The following is a 20,073-nucleotide window of genomic DNA, read 5'->3' on the forward strand; positions in this document are numbered from 1 at the left end:
TGCTCGTGGCTGCGGTGCTGATGGTGGTGGGCAGGGATCCTGGATGGAGAAGAGAGCAGGCTTAAAGGACATAGGGGATGTGCTGGTTGCCAAAATTCCCATCTCTCTTGGGTAGCAAGCAGTTTGTTGGCCACTTCTGAGTTGCTCATAACGCAGTGCATCTGTGGTTTTCCTGTCGTGCTGCTTGTCTTTTCTGCTTGTTGGTTGTACCGCTCTCAGTGACCTCTCTCTCAGGCCCTTCTCAGCTTCTGGAGCTGAGCCCATTCACATAGGCACAATCCTGCCAGCAAGAAAGGCACCAAGGAAAGTAGAAAGATGCTAAAAAAGCCCTAGCGAGGAGGGGCAACATGACGCAAGACATCCTAGTGAGCAAGGTCTTCGACACTGTCTGCTTGGCACGTGAAAATGTCCAGGAGTTGGGTTGGTTTGTTGAGTTTTGGTGCTGATTCTTATAGAATCGCAGAATCATTTAGGTTGGAAAAGACCTTTAAGGGCATCAAGTCCAACTGTTAACCTAGCACTGCCAAGTCCACCGTTAAACCGTGTCCCTAAGTGCCACAACTACAGGTCTTTTAGATACCTCCAGAGGTGGTGACTCAGCCACTTCCCTGGGCACCCTGTTCCAGTGCTTGACAACCCTTTCAGTGAAGAAATTTTCACCTGAAGGTATGTCCTCTTGGCCAGCACGAAATGGATTGAAGGGGCTTCACCCAGCTCCTGGCAGTCATCACAAAAGCAGACATAACTCACGCTTTCAGTGGCAGGAAAGCTGGTGTTTGAATGATACCTGTGTCTTTGGAGTTGTCATGGTTGAGGTTCAGCCTTTGCAAGACAGGGAAGAGCAGATACAGCCATCTTGCTGCCTGTCTTATAGTGACTTTGGATAAAAAAAAAATGTTTTTCAGGATTGGTTTTTTTTTGGTGGAAATGCCAGCTCCATTTCCAAATGTCTTCTTTGGAGACTGCTCTAAAGCAGCTACAAACATGCTTTTCTTACTCGTCCTGATTTTACTGTTCAAAGTAGTCCATGGCTCCCAGAGGTCTGCAAAGCACCAGTGAAGAACCACCAGCGTAATTAATAGATGACGTGATATGATTGATACTCTGTGGCAAGTGCATGATGCTTTCTGTGCTTGTCCCTGCATTAACACCCATTACAGCGTGAGGAATCTTAGTTCTCAGTGCATAAAAGGAAAATCCGGGGATGGAGCAGACAGACACTCAAGAAGCAGTTTCTTCTGCCCAGGTACAAACTGCCAGTAATCTGGCAAGGAGAAAGTCAAGCCCTTGTGTTAGACAGCCCACACTCCTGTGAAGGAATGGGATGTTTCGAAGGGAAGAAGGAGGCTTTTATAGGATTAAATTGGCATTTGCACATTGGGGTATTTTCCAAGTTGGGACGGCTGTGACATGGGATCCTCGCTTGCTCTCTCTGGGCTGAGCTAAACTAAGCATAGACTTCAGAAAGGAGAAAAAACATTTCTTTGTGGTGTAGTCCCAGGGAAAGTCTGTTGGCTGTGTCTTCAGCCGACGGCAAACAGGAATATCTGTTGGGTGAAAATGTTTCCAGCACAACATGTGGGGCTTGGAAAAGAAAAGGATGGTGGTGTTCAGCCCAGCTTGCTTCAGCCGTGAAGGTCTACAAGAAAGGTCCGCTTGTGGACCCAGAGGGGCTGCCACCATTATGACCCTATTTGGTGGCAAAATTCTGTTTTGTTTCGGTGGCGCAGCGTATGGATCACAATGATATGGATCATGGCAAAAAATGCTCTCATTGGCTTTACTAACTATTGCCTGCGATCTTGGGGTGTTGCGAAACTTCGTGCACTTGGAAGGCCTCCAACGGGAAGTGCCAAGGGCTGAGCGGTGAGAAAGTTCTCCTAGCGCCTCTGGATCTACCCACATTGAAAGAAAAGAGAAGCCATCTCTTGTTTCTAAGGTTGTGGAGTTATCACTCTGCCGATCCTGGGAGCTTGCATGAGCTGGAGCTCCTATGGGTTGAAATCCCAGTCCACCCAAGAGGAGAAGATTTGTGAGGGCCTGGTTCTGGGGCATTACACAAATGCACATGGAAAACACACGATCTTTTGTTAAGAAGGGTGAAAAGAAAATATGCTTGGATGCTGCCCTTACCTCCTGCTGAGAGCAATGCTGAGGTTTGAGGTGAGCACACCCAGCCAGACGAGGCTGTACCAACAATGGGAATTGCACAGAGGATCAACAGACCCCTCCGCCTTAGAAGGTGACCTGGGCTCTGGTCCCAAACTCTCTGATGTCCTATGGAGTCTGTTTATATGTGACCTTAAAAATTCATCAGGAAGGTCCCTATTCTGCCTGCAGGTCTCTTCCTCTTGACACTGTCCACCACAATGGCACGATGCGGGAGGTGTTGAGAGTGGACGGTGAACGAAGGATCCTCCTGCCATCTCATCTGCCCGCTTCATCTTGGCTGGAGAGGATGGTCAAATGGCACATTGAGGTGTACAAATGGGGGGTGGTAGACTTTGAAGGGGACAAGAGACAGGGAAAACCAGAGTAGGGAACGTGAAAAATATAGAGGAAAAGTGTACTTTAAAGAAATGCGAGGTCCCAGGGGGAATTGAAATAGCTTGAGTTACAAATATTCCCATAGCAACCTCATAACACTCTAAGACCCAGCTAAAGCAGTTCCTCCCTCACTCCCAAGCTAGCACAAGCCAAGGAATATGTAGGACAATCTTTTTCAGAGCAGCACAGGATGAGCTTGGGCTACCTGAACAGACCGCAAACCAAATACCAGGTGTGGTGTCTCCTGGTCGCAAGTGATATGGGCGGCGTTGATTCCCAATATTGTCTGAAGAAGGCTCCGTTTTCCAGAGGAAAGCAAGCCTTGATCACCAACACTATTTATTTTAATGATTCTTTAAATATTCTGCATGTAAGGACTCCAAGCAATGGTGCGGTTATATCTATATTTACTGGATGAATGTATTTATTTATGGATGGGACACTTTACTGCTGACAGTAGGGTTTGTTTTTAAGCCTGACCTGGGTAGAGGAAATACATACAAATAAACAATAAACTTAAACAACACTAAAATAACATCAGTTAAAACAATTAGAGTTACTTCCACTCGCAAAGTATTGTTCCCATTTTGCTGTAACATGGGAAAAAACTCCATTTCCTAAGTCAGCTTGTAACTGATTTTGGATTTGCGGATTCTTGTAACAGAAGGGGATTTCTTTTGTCTGTTATTTATACTCTTCCTATGGCACCGCGTGTCCGTGTCGGTGTGTCTGGAGCACCCTGTTTCAATTCAGCAGCGTTTCCAGCCTGTCCCCATCTCGGTGGCTTAGCCAGGGCATGGTGGCACTGGTCGGGCTTTTCTTCCTGCCCATCCTGGTTGCACTGATGAGCACGTGTGCGTTGGCAGCGGCAGTTCATCCTAGGAGACTTTGTCCTGGATTTTAAAGTTTTATTATGTCTGAGTTATGTATAATTCAGGAGCTGTGGGGCCCAGAGTTAAAAATAGACCCCAGAAAACTCACTGTCAATAATCAGCAGAAGGCACTGAGGAAGGTTCAGGGTACGTTTCACGTGGGATGCTTTGCCTAATTATTCTAGTGCTTTAATTGCATTTGCATCCTTCACCCCACACAGGGAGTTTCACGCTGGGTTGTTCTGCCATTCTGTGTGTCTTTTGTTTCATCCCAGAGCTGGCTGCAGAGGGATGAAGTGGGACAGCGTAGCTGCCACCAAGTATTTAATGCCGCCAAGTATATAATGCCATTTTAAATGCTGTCTTCCCTCTAGCTGGGTGTCTGCTCTCTGCCAGGAGGATAGCAAACACCAAGGAAAGGTGATGGGAAGATAAGGGTCTAAATGACACTTCTTTGGGTCTGGGATTGCATGTGTAGAGCCTGTAATTCGTTGAAATGTCCACCATTTCTTGAGAGGGGACGTATGGAGCAGCGTTAACACGCAGCAAGTGGGAATTCAGGAGGTTGCATCCGTGGGGCAACATGGGAGGGCAGAGCTCTAGAGCGAATAGCGCTGGTGTTTTTAAAGATAACTGAAGAGTGGTGTTTAGCTGTGACAGTCACGATCACCTTCACAGTCGTCGCTCCTCTGTGCTCACACCCTTTATTTCGGAAAAGTGTCTTCTCCAAGGTGCTCGTCACCGAGGCACGTGTTCTGCAGCTACACATTCGGCCTTTGATGGCAATGTACAATTTAAGGTGTGCTCCCCAAAGGTGCAGTTAATCAGGAGATCCTCTTAAACTGGGACATCTCCCAAGAAACAACTTCTTATGCCTCCCATTTGAGGCATGTTGCGCCATGCCATGATTCATCAGGCAGGCACATCCTGCTGTCAAGGTCCCACGGAGCATCCCTCCTCCACTGTGGAGCTTGTTGGATCAGTTGGTGGCAAAGCTGGAGGAGTTTTGCTCCTTTTCCAGCTCCTGGGTGGCTGGAAACTGAGTCCTCTTTGTCAACTTTATAGTTTGATGTAGCCCTGGCTCCAGTGATTGAGGCTGAAGGAAGCATCCTTGGAGGTGGCCGGGACTCACGTGTGCTGTGTTGTGGGTAAGGAGTGATGGGGGAAGCACAACTGTGAAGTGCTGTAAGGATTTACCTGCCTTTTGTCTTGGGTGAAGAGTATGTTGTAAAATTGTTACACTTTCTATTCCGCTGATGTTGAACACGGATTGATTTCCTTATACAGAAGCAACTGTTATTATAAGCACCTTCCAGGAAAAATGAATAGCTTGCAGTTTGAAGGAACAGATTTATCACTTAAATTTTAATGGAGAGGAAATAATTTCCAAGCAGCTTCCTGACATTGTTTGGTATTCTTCCATGGCTTCCAAAGCAGGTCAAGGCTTTGGTTTGTGCCTCAGCCCTCTCCTTTCAAGAGGTAAAAAAATTCCCCTAGTGTAAGAGAGGAGAATGGGTGGCCAGCCAGCACTGTGGGAGTTCCTGGAAGGGGAAGAAGTGATGGCAAGTCGCTTCCAAGGAGATGGCTTTACTGGAAGTGCCCATGGGACTTACGTGTGTTGATGAATGCTGGCCTTGGGTGATGGGGATGATGCTGGTGGGGGCAGGTAGCGGCGCCTTTGCCATGTTTTTTGTGTGCAATTTGATGGTTGGGGTGGCTGTAGTGACCATCGGCACATTCAACCCCCGGAGGCATCAGACTGGCACAATAAAAGTTAAATGTATCTGCACATCTGTGCTGTCCTGGACTTTCCTGCCATGGATAATCAATCCCATAGGGAGATAAAAGCCTTATCACAGGGTGTTGCAAGTCGCTGGGTTCGTTTCTGTGGATCATTTCTGGAACCACAATATATTTGTTTTTTTATGCTCCCTCCAACCTCGCTATTTCTGTTGTTGCCTTTACACAGGCAGGTGGGGCATCTTCGAGGCTGCTGTGAACCCAGCCCCACTTCGCCCTTCCCACCTCCCCAGAAAATAAATCCCACCCTGAACTTTGTGTGCAATAAAACCAAGAAAAACTCCCGGTGCCTACCTCAGGCCTAATAACCTGTTTGTTCAGTTCAGACCTTCTGCAACCATTTGTTTAAGATAAGCAAGGGTGGAGATGTTTCTTGAGGGCACAAAAGGCTCTTGAGATAAAGCTCATGCAGACTGACCCTGCGATACAGCCTGCAATATGGCCGGATCATTTCTTTTCCTTCTCTCATCAGCCCAGCCTTGGTTTTTATCATCGGTCCATTTGCTTTTCTCAACCTTTCATTCACTCTCAGGGTTTCAGTGTTGCTGGTTCCCATTCAGGCGTCTTCACCTGCTTGACCATCGCGGGCTGGGAGCATTTCTGCTGCGTGGGGAACTTCTATGGAAGAAGCTGAATGAGTGGGTGCGAGTGAACACAGTCGCTTCGTGCGGTGAGGTTTTGACCTCTGAAAGTCAGGCTGCGTGAGACCTAAAGACCACAGGGATGAAGTGACGAACCCCAACCTCTCGTAGCCCCTAGAGTCCTTGTGAAGTGCCCATGCGTGGATTTGGCCACCCCAGGCAACAGTCGCGCTTGAGATGTAGAGAACCGGCGGGCAAGGAAGGAAGGTACAGGTTGGTCCCAAATAGGACCATCCCTTTTGTAAGGCAGTTGTTCTCAGGTGCTGAAGGAGTCCCTGGGATTTGCTACCTAAGGGTGGTCACAGAATGACCAGCCCCAAAAACCCCTGCCTCGTTTCTGCTTACCTCCTTGTGATTTGCCCTGCAATTTACCGTCGCCAGTAAAAGAAGCAAAGCTGGTGCCTCCGAGTTCTGCTGATGCTGCTGCAGCGGAGGTGTGAGAAAAATGATAGCAAAGCTCCTGCTCATAGCAGGGTAGGTCTAAAACCAACCATTTCCCTCCTCTAGTCCTGCCACTCTTGCTTGTGTCCCTCCACGGCCAGTACCCTGCTTGAGATGGGACGTGGGATGGCTCAGGAGAGGGGTGTTGCTGGAGAGAGGCAGGTATCAGTGAGGGGAGAGGTGGAGGCTCTTGGGTCGCTGCAGACTGCCAACAAGGTCTTGAAAGCTTTTTATTTGTTCTTTCATTAAACCTTGATGTAAATGGGTCTAGGGCAGTGGAGAGGCAGCTGCCAGCTTTCTGGATTCCTGCAAGGAGGCGGACAGGGTTGAGGGTTGGGCAGACACCTTCATTAGGAAGGTAAAGCACAAAAAGAATGCATGTGGCCGTCAAAACTGCTCCCCCTCTGCTGTCTGCAGCGATTTTGGTAGATGACAGACCTGATTTCCCTTGGCGTGTGCTAGCTGGCCATATGACAGTCACCTAAGCTTGCCAGACACCACCCTCCCTTCTCCAAGAGCTGCTTTCCCTGAAACATCTGAAAATTAATATGCATATCACAACATAGCTGGTCTCTAGGGGACTGGCCCAGAGAGCAGACCAGTCCTGAACACCCCTTCCTTTCTAGAGCTATTGGCCTTTCTTCTTAGAGCATGCACGTTGACGATTTAAACTTGACTTACACATACATGCTTTAGAAGTCCCATGGGCTTCTCGGGTCCCGCTCCAGGCTTCCCACCATGTAAACCACGGAGCGTTTAGCTCCAAAATTGAAAATGACCCCTATTAGTGATCTTTCCTGAGACCATGGGCTCCTTGTTCTTTGCTTTTCCCACACCCCTCGCTTCCAGAACCAGCAGCACTGAAATGTTGGTTTGTTATGTTCCCCTCCAGCCACCTGAAAATAAATGTCAAAATAAAACTGATGTGGGAGAGGGGCCAGATGTGATTTTGCTGCTCACTGTGAAGTTGCAAACCTGCCTATGGAAAACATGAGCATCTGGGCTTGATGGTGTCTTCTGGCCCAAGCAGGAGCAAAAAAAACATCCTCCTTGTGTAGGTCTTCTTGCAGACCCGTTGTGGAGCAGAGGGCGGTCTCTTCTTGCGAGATGTTACCCTTTGGCTCTGTTCAGGGATTTCAGCTTCATAAAGAGTGTGTCAACTGAAAAATGGAAGAGCTACATTTCAGGTCCACGTTGGCCTCAGTGAGCCAGCTCTATTGAAGGCACTTCCATTGCTGTCCTGCATGACCCATGGCAGGGAGCAGCCTCCAGACAAGCCCGAGAGCCGTGTCATCAAGGCACTTACTGTGCCCTTGGGACTCTGACACGTCCCCACCCACCCAGCAGCCTCAGTCTTCTCCAACCACTCCACCCTTCTTGCAAGTTGCTGATACTTCCTTTTACATCAGCTTGCTGCACAAAAAAAAAGTCGACTTTTCTCCCTTCCAAATTTAGCTCTATTTAGGCACCAAAGTAAACAAGAGTAGAGATTGGTGACTCTTTTTTTCCAAAACATTGTCTCATGACTAGGACTAAGGAAGGGAGCTGCTCAGTTGGAGAAGAGAGATACTTGATTTTCCTAATGGGGGCACGAAGGTCTCCTCTGTTCAGGCACAGGCAGAGTCCAGGAGTACTTCTTAGATTAGGAGCCTTATTCCCATGTAATTAATGCACCTCTCACCCCGATGCTTTCTGCTGCTGGTGGGCAGAGGTCTGAGGAAGCACAGGGGTGCTCTGCAAGGAGGAGATGCAGCAATGCACCACCGTAAGTATGGTTTCTAGTTGGAAAGAGCAGAAAGGCATCTCCTGAGACTTGAGCAAAGGCTCCGCATTGCAGAAATGAGTGATTTAGGTCCTTGTGTTCTGCAGAGATGGTTTCGTTTTTTCCAGGGTAATTAATTGTATTTGCACATGTGTCTGCAGTGCAGCTTAAATTCTTAAAAATGCCCCAAGCTTTAGCCTGCTGTGGTAGTACAGCGTTTGGAAACAGCCTCGCTGAGTTTTGTACTATTTTTAGCCTGATTTCCTAAACTAGCGCGGCTGATGTGATTGGGCTGTGTGTGTCTGCTCCCTCCCTTCCTTTTCTCATTTGCTTTGCACCCATTGGCCAATTTCAAGCAAATTTTCAGGGGAACAGAGATCTCAGAGATACTAAGTTCCTCCTATGCGTTCAGTGAAAGTATGTGATTGGAAAATGAGTGATGAGGAAGACTCAGACCACAGCCCTCGGTAATGAAGAAGGTTCAGTGTGATTCTAAGCTATTAGACATCAAAGGTGCCGCACAGTATTAACCGTGGGGTGTTCAGCTGTGGGAGAAACCCAAGTCAGACCTGGTTAACTAGGTGATAACCCAACCACAGCCCCAGCAGAGCAGGTTGCCATCCTTCCCAAACTACCTCTTAGTAGTCCAAGATGTGCTGTGTTTTAGCGGTGAAGTGAGGTCTAGGGAGCGTGAGGAGAGCTCTTTCTGGTGCTGGGTGCAGTGATGTAGGCAGAGGACCACAGAACAACGTGCATTGCTGAGCAGATCCTTGCTGGATGAGCAGACCTGCAGGAAAGCTAAGGCAGCTTCATGTGACGATGGCCCCTGTGCCATTGCCATTGCTATGAGGGATCGTGTAGGATGCTGTGGCTGGTGTGGCATCTCTGGGTCTTAAGGGTGTTTTAGTGGGAGAGAAGGATAATTTGGTCACCAAGAGCGTGTACTACTCTTGAACACGCTTTCTAATGCCTGTGCTAAACTATATGATCATGGCGCATCAGATTTTCTCTGGAAGAGTTAAAAGTGAAGAAGAAAGTTGAAAGGGAGGCCACTGTCTCAGGAAGCACACGTCAAGACTTCAGCCAAAGCAAGGTTCAGATAGGGGTGTGCAAGCCGACAGCAGGACTTACCCAAAGGCTTGGTGAGTTCTTCATTGCTTGAAGTCTCAAAGAACGAAGGTCTCTGAAGTAGAAGGCTGATGTGGGAGCTGTAGGGTTGCTGCAGTAGCGGTTTCTCCAGGCAATTTGCAGATGGCCAGGATGGATGGTCACAGTAAACCCTGTTGGTCTTGGACTTGGGGATACCTTCTGCGGCCTGCACGCCTAAATTCGTTACCATGCCCAGCGACCTTTCTCCTCTGTTACACCTTCCACCAGAGGAACTCAAAATGTTATTATCTCAGTAACCACTACTAAAATTAACTGGTTTAATTAAGGCTCTTCACGCAGAGAGAGAGGGACTATTTTTTCAAGTCGGTGTGTTGTGTTGTCATGCCAATGTGACAAAGCTGCTGCTCGATAAGACGCATTCCCACCCCGTCCTTGCCCTTGCCCAGGCTGTTCCCTCGTGGCCCCTCATGCGTGGTGATTCACCAGCCGTGGCTGGAGCTCTGAGGCTAAGATAGATTGCGATGGAAATAAAAGGAGCAACTTTTTACAGGGCTTTTATTGCCAGCCGGGGAAGTACAATGCTGCATAAATAAAATTCATTATGGTTATGACAGCTCTGTGGTCCCTGGAAAATAAATAATACTTTGCACTTACAGCGTGCCTTTCATCCAGGAGCCTCAGAGCTCTTTGCGCCCATTAACGAGCCTCACGATGCCCATAGTAGGATTGTAAATGTAGCATCCCCCTTATCAGATGAACATACCAAGTCAGAGAGTTGGCACCTTTAGCCAAGAGAGGACAAGGCAGCAGCTTGAGCTACACACAGTTCTTCCACTGACATGACCAGGACAAAGCATTTAATGTCCCGGTCATCTCAGTTGTTTCCAGTAGGTGGATGCCACCCGTCCCTACCCTAGGGATGGCATGGGCTGACCAGCTCACAGTAGGCAAGCCCAGCAAGATGCTCATGACAAAGTCATGGGCTTGCTAATGGCGTGGGCGCACAGCCCCAACAGACCAGTCAGCTGTGGCTCGTGTTTGCTTACTCCGATATCCTCAAAATGCTGCTGAGCATCGTCCCTCTACACACGTTTTTACAGCGGAGTTTTGGTTAAATAAATAAATCCAAAGGGAACAACCCAATGAAAGTAGATGGTTTAGGTGCACCAGTATCAGCAGTGTCATGTGCGGAGTGGGTGAATTCCCTGTAGATGGTGTATGTTGGGATCCATCCGTACGTGGTCCAGTTACCTGCCCTGTGTGGTTTCTCCCATACAGAAATTGCAGACAACTTCATTCCCTGCTCATTGCAATGGCCCTGGGAGGGTTCAGCAAGACTCTGGATTTCCAGACCTGCTTCGATAGTGTCTGAGATGCTGTTAAGGATGTTTGGATGGGAACTGTTTCTTTTATCATGCTTATATGTTGGGCATACAGATCTGTCTCACTCTGACCCCTTCCATACTGATGCCTCGTGCATCTTGGAGCTGATCACTTCTTTTCCCTCTGTTTTACAGGGTTACCATCCGTTGCCTCATGAAGCTGAAATCGCACACACCAAAAAACTGTTCAGAAGGAGGAGGAACGACCGGAGGTAGGTGAAACCTCTTTAATGTGCTTCTTAATCTTCTCTTCTCCATTGCACATCTTCCCCTGCTCTCTCATGGAGTGTTTTGGGCAATGTGCTGTTTAGCAGCTGCCAGCATTGGGCTCATGCATAAACCCTTATTTGAGCTCTAATGTTACAAAAATGCAGAGTCTGTCCATCCCCCTGGTATGCCCTATATTCCTCCAGGAGTATCTTAAGGACCGCCTCTTCCCCTTATACTTCCAGCATAGCCAGATCCCCCCACTTGTATTAGAAGAGGCAGCTGGGAAGGTATTGTCTGTAAAAGCTTTGAGTCCTTGCAACTTGCTTCCTCTTTTTCTATTGCAAAGCAAAATTTGCTGATTTTCAGGGTTGATGATTGCAAAGTGGGTATGGTTGAGAAGGGTTTGCAGCAAGCATCGGATGCGTGTCTGCATGAAGGAGGGGATGTGCTAAATAGGCAGCTGAGTTCCTGTGGCATTGGCGTTTTCAATCCATTGAGTTAATTTAATTGGGTCAATTGGATATTTAATTGTGTAAATTGCATATTTAATTATATGAGGGCATCTAGAGTCCTTGACAGGAATTGTGACTATGGTTAAATGGGAAAATAAGTGGGGAATAAGGGAGTTAGTTGTACATGCAGCTTTGTGTTTGCCAGCGTGTTCTGCTGTGGCTGAGACAACACAACTGGGACAATATAGCATTTCCAGGAGTTTGCAAGGTTAACATAATTTAACAGGAGGAAAAGTGGCCAATGTTTTCTCCTAGAGTGATCTGAAATCTGTCTGAGCTGTGATGCCTCATGGAGGGATTTTCAGGGGGAGTCCTTCAGACGCCTGTAATAGTTGTTGCAGTGTGTCTAGTTGGAGGCCTGTAACTAGCAGTGCTCCCCAGGGGTCAGTACTGGGTCCAGTCTTGTTCAACGTACTCATCAATGCCCTGGACAAAGGGACAGAGCGCACCGTCAGCCAGTTTGCTGACGATACTAAACTGGGAGGAGTGGCTGACGCGCCAGAAGGCTGTGCTGCCATTCAGCGAGCCCTGGACAGGCTGGAGAGCTGGGCAGAGAGGAGCCTCATGAGGTTCAACAAGGGCAAGTGTAGGGTCCTGCAGCTGGAGAGGAATAACCCCCTGCACCAGTACAGGCTGGGGGGCGACCTGCTGGAGAGCAGCTCTGCAGGGAAGGACCTGGGAGTTGTGGCAGGCAACAAGTTGACCATGAGCCAGCAACGGGCCCTTGTGGCCAAGAAGGCCAATGGCATCCTGGGGTGCATCAAGAAGAGTGTGGCCAGCAGGTCGAGGGAGGGTCTCCTCCCCCTCTGCTCTGCCCTGGTGAGGCCACACCTGCAGTGCTGTGTCCAGTTCTGGGCTCTCCAGTTCCAGAGGGACGGGGAACTGCTGGAGAGAGTCCAGCAGAGGGCTACGAAGATGATGAGGGGACTGGAGCATCTCTCCTACGAGGAAAGGCTGAGAGACCTGGGGCTCTTCAGCCTGGAGAAGGGAAGGCTGAGAGGGGACCTTATCAACACTCATCAATATCTAAAGGGTGGGTGTCAAGAGGATGGGGCCAGGCTGTTGTCAGTGGTGCCCAGTGACAGGACAAGGGGCAACGGGCCCAAACTGGAGCACAGGCAGTTCCACCTCAACATGAGGAAAAGCTTCTTTACTCTGAGGGTGACAGAGCCCTGGCACAGGCTGCCCAGGGAGGCTGTGGAGTCTCCTTCCCTGGAGATACTCAAAACCCGCCTGGATGCGTTCCTGTGTGACCTGCTCTGGGTGACCCTGCTTTAGCAGGGGGTTGGACTAGATCATCTCCAGAGGCCCCTTCCAGCCCCCACCATTCTGTGATTCTGTGTACTCAAATCTCCTCGTCACTTCTTGACTCGTAAACAGCCATGATGTAGTTAATTCTTTGCTTGGTTTGGTTTTCCCAAATTTTACCAAGGGACCAAAAAACAGCTGAAAAGAGTTTGCATCCTAGAAACGTTCTTCTGTGGGCAGGGTGGTTCGTCAGCAGCAAACTCCAATTTCTGTCCTCTTCAAGGCTCTCTCCTTTTTTCCTGTATGCAATTTAAAATACAATTTTGTCTTGGGATTTAGGAAAAGAAAAAAAAAAAAAAGGCAGGCTTGTTTCAGCTGGGTTGCAGCCCTGTGATCACTGAAACATGGTTGAAACCAACCTGCAGTTTGCTTGTGTTGCAAGAGAGAGCTGAGTGGACTTCCTCACAGCGCTGGACTGGGCTACTCGGGAAATCGGAGCAGGGGTTGGAGCATCCTGCTCCCATCCTGGCTCAATGAGCAGGTCTTTCTCTGCCATCTGAAGAGTGCATGATGCCATGGGAGAGGAGACCTGCAGAGCCAAGGGGTCTCCTGCTTGAAGCCCCATGCCCAAAGCTGTGCTGGACCAGAGCCATGGAACTGCATGTTGGTTCTTCCCTCCCATCCAAAAAACCAGCTGGTCCAAGGGATCACACCAGACATGGGTTTCTATTTCTATTTCTTTCTGGTCCCTTCAGATAAACCATCAGCAGACAGAAGCATTCAGCCCCCCAGGGCATTCCTGCCTCCTGCACAGATGGCAAGGAGAGATAGCGAAGGAAACTACCTTGGGCTGGGGTTGGAAGATCGAAGGGTGAGATACAACCCCGACCAAGTAGCACTGGGATAATATCCCAGGAGGAGAGGCAGAAGCCTTAAAACCCAGTTAATATGGCATCATGTGAGTGGAGACATGGAACCGTTTCAGCCTGAAGCGGTCACGAATGAAATAAGATGGAAAGAGCAGTGGGGATGCCGTCCTGGACAAGTCTTCCATGGACATCCATGGTGGTGTTCAAGCTTAGACAGAAAAACATGCTCATTTTAATTGCAAAAAGCTAAGAAGCCCTGGTAGAGGGAACTGGAGTGAAATAACAATCTCATAAATAATTTTTTATTTAAGTGGAAAAGACATGGTCTCATCCCCTAGACTTCGTCTGGGAACCTCAGCAGCCCCCCCTCTCCCTGTGCCACATGGTTTGATGATGGGGATTTTCAGGGTCCCCTTGCCTCTGCAATGCGTTTGGGACTAGAGGGGGAGTTTTAGTCCTTCTAGTGCTGCTGAGATGCCCCCAGAGCTCGCTTGCTTCTTAAAATTGGTTTCTAGCAGTAAGTGAGGTCTTGGAATGGTTATTTTACGATAAAAGCATGATAAAAATATGGGTTGGGGGGAAAGTTAAAAGTAGGGGAAACAGGGAATAAGAAAAAAACCTAGACTACTGGAGCACAAACGGATTACAAAGCTGTTCACACTTTATTGCAGTGCTGTTATCCTAATGTTCCAGGCATTGTTCTGGTGGAGAAAAGCTTCATTTCAGAGCTTTTGGGGCCACACAGGTGTTACAAACATCGCTCAGAATGAGATTTTATGGCCAGCAAAACAGTTGGGAGTTACGGGCTTTTTGTTTTAAACCTCACCTGGATATGGAGAGACTAAAAATTGCAAGATTGTGGATGGAGCATCGGAGGCAGCGAGGCTTGTCATAGGCTGAGCGGGGCCATTTGGTGGTGCATGGGTTGGGAGGAGGGTTAGGGAGCAGCTCTGGATGCCTGGACCCAAGGGAAGAAGAGCTGATTTCTTGGAAGGGGGTTGGTAGCAGCCAAGGATGGGAGTAGGGTTGGCGTGCAATGGATTTGCACGAAGAAAAGAAGTTGTCGTGCTCTGTGGGTTAGAAGCAGGTGTGGTGACAAAGCCCTGGCTTATTTGGGTCTGGTTGTCATCGGGCAGCTTTTCCCCTTCTCCTGAAGGTGGTGAGCACTTGGCATTAAGCGGCACCCCAAACCCCACGAGCAATGCCTGTCTGTGGTGCACCAGCTGTCCCTGCCCAGGACCTGCCTCATCCGAGAAGGCTGACATGGTCCAGGTGACCATGGTGGGCAACCTCTTGCCATGTGCAGGAGTCACCGCTTGCAAGTGGACATCCAGCTTGGGTCGAGGAGTAAACCCCCAGGTTGACTGACCTCTGCATGATGCACAGGTCCAGCTGGCCTTGCCTGTTTGTAGCTGACCTTCAGGTTGGCTGGTACTTTATATAACGTAGCAATTATAGAGGAGCTGATAAATCACATTGGTACCCAGAAATCTGCCTGGTTTTTTTTCCAGCTGGTCTTATAAATGGTACCAGTTCATGCCCATAATGGGTGTGGGCTCCTCTCCCCTCCCTGACAGTGACATTCAGACTTGGCCAAGTCTCGGGCCAGCGAAGCACCTTTTGTTTCTCATACGAAACGACGCTGACGTCCGGCCATGCTATAAATAGCGGCCGTCCCCGCTTCCTTCCCGTCACCTTTCCTCGGGAAATGCTGTAATGGCGTTGCGGAGGAGCGTGGCTCACCTACCCTGAGGTCTCTGCCGTGCACCTTTCACTCCCTTGGGGAGGAGCAGCCCTATGGGCGTGCAACCATAGCTCTTTCCTTGCGTATACGGTATGTTTTTACATTCTGCAAGTCATTTTTCCGTGGGGTGCATGCTCCCTTTGTTGCTGAAGGTAGATACGAAGAGAGCATTAGAGGCGTCATTGAAACAGGCTTCGACTTTCCCAGTTAAGGACCACTGTTGGACACATTTTAGGTGACAGCGATCGACATCAGAGCCACATCTGGTGAAGGGTTTGGTTGCACAAGGTGTTGCAAAAGCCTACAGGAGGTGGTGAGGTCCTTGCTGCAAAGAACTTACAATCAGGGCAGGAGACCAGGAAGAGGTATTGCCCTGCCCACCTCACCCAGCAGAAATCCCACACCTGGTGTTTCCTCTGCTGGTTTAGACTCATGAGTTGTAACTCCCACCTCCTGATGAGGTTGGCGGAGGGCATCACCACTGGATGGGATCGTTGAAGGAGAGCAGCAGAGACATGGTTTTTCGTAGATGTCCTTGTGAGCAAGTGTTAAACACCAGTGAGGGTCTTACTGTCCCAAACGCTAATCTACTGTTTGCTGCCACAGAAGACCCACCCTACCGAGGTATCACTGAAAGGCAGCTTAGTTTGACCTCCCATAGGCAACCACTCTAGGGAAGGAAGGACTTTCCCTGGGTGGTGGCAGGACCTCTCCTGCCCTTCTCTCCTGCAAGCAGTAGAGAGAAAAAAATACTCTGGGATGTGGGGCACAACAGACTCATTGCTCAAGTCCTGTCTTCCAACCCTTCACAACCCAATGCCTCTCTGCTAGTGGAGAAGAAGCTGTGCTGGGATGTGGTCTCCTTGGGCAGGTAGGCTCTGGCCCCTTGTTTTTCAAAAAGTTCCCGAAATCACAGTTTCTTAAGTATCTGTCAAAGCATTGCAAGTCAACTTGGTGCTGCACGGGGTTTCTGCAGGTCCCATGGCATCCTGGTATGATATGTTTTGGGATGGAAGGTCCGGCTGGCCAAACCCCAAGGCCCCAAAATGCATGCACAGAGGTTTGCACCAGCCTTGTAGCAGTGACAAGAAATGTTGTCCAGTTTACATCAGATTTACAAGGAATATATGGAGTTGCAATGGGTTTAAGATAGGTGAGCTTGTACCCACTTCTTGGTCTTCTGGTTAACGGAGTACTGAAATTGTTCTGTGTCACCTAAGGAACGGGACAGTTTTGCTGAGGACCAGGAAAAGGTTACTAGGGAAGTCTTAAAAAGTTTGCACCATCCTAATCACATAATCACAGAACGATGGGGGTTGGAAGGGACCTCTGGAGATCATCTAGTCCAACCCCCTGCTAAAGCAGGGTCACCTAGAGCAGGTTGCACAGGACTGCTCACATTGTTTGATCACATCGTGTTGGATTCAAAAGTCAAATCAGGCTGGACACCTTACCAAAAGGAAAACCTCATGTGTGTGTTGGTGCTGGTTGGTATCTCACGGGGTTTTGGTAGTCAGTCTATGGGCAAGGACAGGAGAGGGTGGCAGAGGGAAACGCAGCTGCATGTCTTGGAGAGGACGGAGTAAAAGCTTGAGAGTTAATCAATCCCCTCTTTGCAAAAGACATCCGAATTCGTCTTTTCAGTACAAAAAGGTGAAGATCCCTTGTGCATCCTCCGTGTGCAGCTGGTGTGTCTCCAGGCGTTGGGATGACCAGAGCCACAAGGGGCTGCTCTGCCTGTCCTGGCCGGGGCTGTTGGGGACCACAGCAAGCCCCAGGTGAAGGGCCATCATCCTTAGCTGTGGCTGAGCTTTGTGTCATCTCCTCCTTCTCCTGTTGGATGAGGGCTTAAGAGGGGTGTTTCTGCACCAGGGAAATCCATCCTTCATAAAGCCCTTGCATGGGGCTAAGGAGCTGGAGCAGAAGACTGTGTAGGTCTTCCTGGCTTATACATGGAGAGAAGAGGTGGGAGCAAAGAGACCCATGTGCTTTCCCCATCTCCCTTCAGCGTGCCCCAAATACTTACAGCTTTTGACAACAGGGTTGCAGAAATGTCCCCAAGTTTTCTCTTGCGTTGTCCCAGTTTGCTTCCTACTGTTAACTTGGCTTTACACTTAAATGATCAGGAAAAAACAGTCTGGATTATTCTTTTTTGTGTGTGTTGCTTTCTGGTTTTAATTAGATTCAGAGCTGGGGGAGGCAGAAATATCCTCCTTCCCCGGAGAGCCCTGGGTGGCTGTCAGGGACGGTTTCCTCTTCCTGAAGCAGGAGGGTTGTGTAAGCGCCGCCGACCCCTCCTGCTCGCGCCCACGCCGAATACCAGGTTAGCTGGGGTGAGTGCAGAGGGGTGGGCACCCTTGCCCTCACTCACTGATTGGAGTCCACGTTGCTGAGGGGCCTCCCAGGGCTCATCCCAGCCCATCCACTTGGCCCTGGCCAGGATCTGGCACGGAGGCAAGCATGGTCCTGCATAGGGACAGCCCAAAGGACGGTCATAGTGGGCTCGGAGCCAGGCAGGGAACGTCCTGGATCCGCCAGCGGCTCCACTGAGGAGCGCAGGCAAGCTGTGAAATATTTCTTTTCCCATTATATTTGATTTTACAGACCCTCAGGGACACTCAACCACCTACGGTGATTAGTTCGACTGATTAAGCTGCTTTTCCTCTTGTGGCAAACTCCTTTTGTGAAGGGTTTTCAATAGCCACGCTGCTCAGGACATTGTTCCTGTACAATTTCCTTTCAAAACATCATAAAGGGTACTCTACCACTTTACCCTGTCATAAAACATCACAGCAATCAGCTTTGCCCGGCTCGCTCCTTCAAGGGCAAGATCTCCTCATTCAGGGAGAAGGTACAGAGTTGGGTGGGAGTTGCAGGACCACACAATGCTGGAGTGAGATGGAGCCTGAAATGAGACATAAACAAAAAGTTTTCTGCGTTTTTTTTGGTTTTTTGTTTTTTTTTTTTTTTTTCTGTTTGTTAATATCAGGATCCAGGATCATCCAGGGAGGTGAAGGATGAAATAAACCTGAAAGCCCAGAGAAGGAAATGCTGCTTTGCACATGTTGGCTGGTTCAGCCTTGCCCAGCAGAGGCTGAGAGCAGATGCAGATGGTTTCGAGGTAGCTGGGGCAAACGGAGCAGGGGGAGAAGGGCTATTTCTGCTGAAGAAACACGCTGCTGTGAACAGCAAGCAGATAAAACTGGACATCTGATTAAGACTGGAAGGCAGAGGAGGGTCTGCCTCGGTTGCCACCAAGGGAGTAACAAGTGTAGGGAACCGGAGAGGGTTGCAGTGGCACAAGGTCCTTCCTCCTTGTGTTTGTAGTTACTCCCATACCCTCTCTCGAGGCTGTCAGGTAGGTCCGTACAAAGACCTGGTGTGGCTGGGACCTGGTTAGTCCATCAGCTGCTCTTTGGGCAAGGTGGTGATGGAGCAGTGCAGAGACATTATCAGGAGGGGTCAAACAGAAGCCCCTTTGACCCACAGAGCCATGCTGGCCAGACACGCTGGCATCTCCCAGCCCCACTGCCCTTCCTTCCCGGCGTCGAGGAGAAGGCTCTGCCAGGGGTCACAGCGGTGGGACCCCACTTCTGGGAGGAGGTTGTTGAGAACAAAGCCTGCTCCAGGCTCCGTGTTGAAGGAGCAGTCCTTAAGTGATCAAAACGCCTGCTGGGCATCTGGCTGTGGGTGACTCAGCCGTGGGTGGAGCTGCTGGGCGGCACTGCAACTTCTTGTCGAGAGGGACCTCTTGGAGCTGAGGTCTGGAGGAGGTTTGGCTCCTTCAAGACCACTCACTGCCTTTGCATTGCGCTCTGGGCTCAGTGAACAGGACACAGCATGGCACAGGGCTGTAACAGTCCAACACCATCCCTGTGTAATCCCAGACCCAGTACCTACAGAACAGAGGTGATCAAATAGCTCTGCAGAAGCCATCTGAGGTTCAGCCAAGTTCATATCTAGCATCAGTCCTGGCCTGGACCACCTAAGAGCGACTTGCCTATCCCAGCACCGTCTCCAGAGCTGCATGCATAGGGCCCTCCTGTTACCCAAGCGGTCCGGGTGAAACACCGGCCGCGGTAAGGTGGAGCAGTTGGTATTTAGCATCCGTCAGGGAGTTTGTTTTGCCTGTCACCCGTGCCTCGAGCTGTGGCAGGGTGAGTAGAGATTTTCCACCCAGCTGCTCTCGTTTCTGCTGTTGTGATCAGTGCTAAGCCCTTATGCACTTGAGGGTGTCAGTGAAAATATGGCCAGCCATGAGTCACCCCTGAAGGCAGATGGTGCGGCTGCGATCCTGCCGGCAAAACACACCGCGAAGGGCGATGCTGTATTTACAGCTCCTTTCCCAAGGCTAGCAACGACTAAAAGGATTTTGCATCTCGTGTGATGTAGGGAAGATGTACTTCTGTAAATATGAGAGCACTCTGAGGGCTCAAGACTGATGTAAAGAGAACGATAAGCCTTTGTGAGTTCAACAGGACACATTCCACGTGAGCAGGACTTCAGGAGATGCAGATCCATTACCATTCTCCATACCTGCTCCGTCCTCATTGCTAGCTAGAGGCTAGGCTAGTGTGCCTAGCTAAAGGCATGGTGCAGAAGGGTTAAAAGATACTCATCTAAGCAAATTTAATCCTTTCCTTCCATTGTTCCTGTTTTTTAATGCCAGGAGGCAGTGGCAGGAGAGAGCCGGGTGTGTTTCCCAGCTGCAAGGTTGCCACCTCTCTATTGAGAGCAGCTTTGTCATTACATAAAAACTCTACAACACAAGACTTCTTATTCCCTTTTTTTTTTTTTTTTTTATGATCTTGGCGACTGAAGTGACCCCTGTCCTGCAGACTAAATTTAACCTGAATTGCCAAGCTGCCAGTAGACTTTATGGCATCAAGAGGCTTTTGCAGGTTGTTTTTCTCCATCCCTGCAGCTGATTGAAAG

General features: G+C 49.3%; 1 protein-coding gene across 4 annotated transcripts in view; it reads left to right on the top strand.

Moving 5' to 3' along the window:
* CTIF (cap binding complex dependent translation initiation factor) overlaps positions 1 to 20,073 on the top strand; it is a 114,201-nt gene that overhangs the window by 38,508 nt on the left and 55,620 nt on the right. For all 4 annotated transcript variants that reach the window (XM_086479861.1, XM_086479857.1, XM_086479859.1 and 1 more), the window contains one exon: positions 10,691 to 10,767. In XM_086479861.1, coding sequence (XP_086335987.1) covers positions 10,691 to 10,767 — 77 coding nt within the window. The remainder of the gene's footprint in view (positions 1 to 10,690; positions 10,768 to 20,073) is intronic.

The sequence above is a fragment of the Leptosomus discolor genome, chromosome Z (genome assembly GCF_034619465.1).
Source record: "Leptosomus discolor isolate bLepDis1 chromosome Z, bLepDis1.hap2, whole genome shotgun sequence".
Taxonomy (NCBI): domain Eukaryota; kingdom Metazoa; phylum Chordata; class Aves; order Leptosomiformes; family Leptosomidae; genus Leptosomus; species Leptosomus discolor.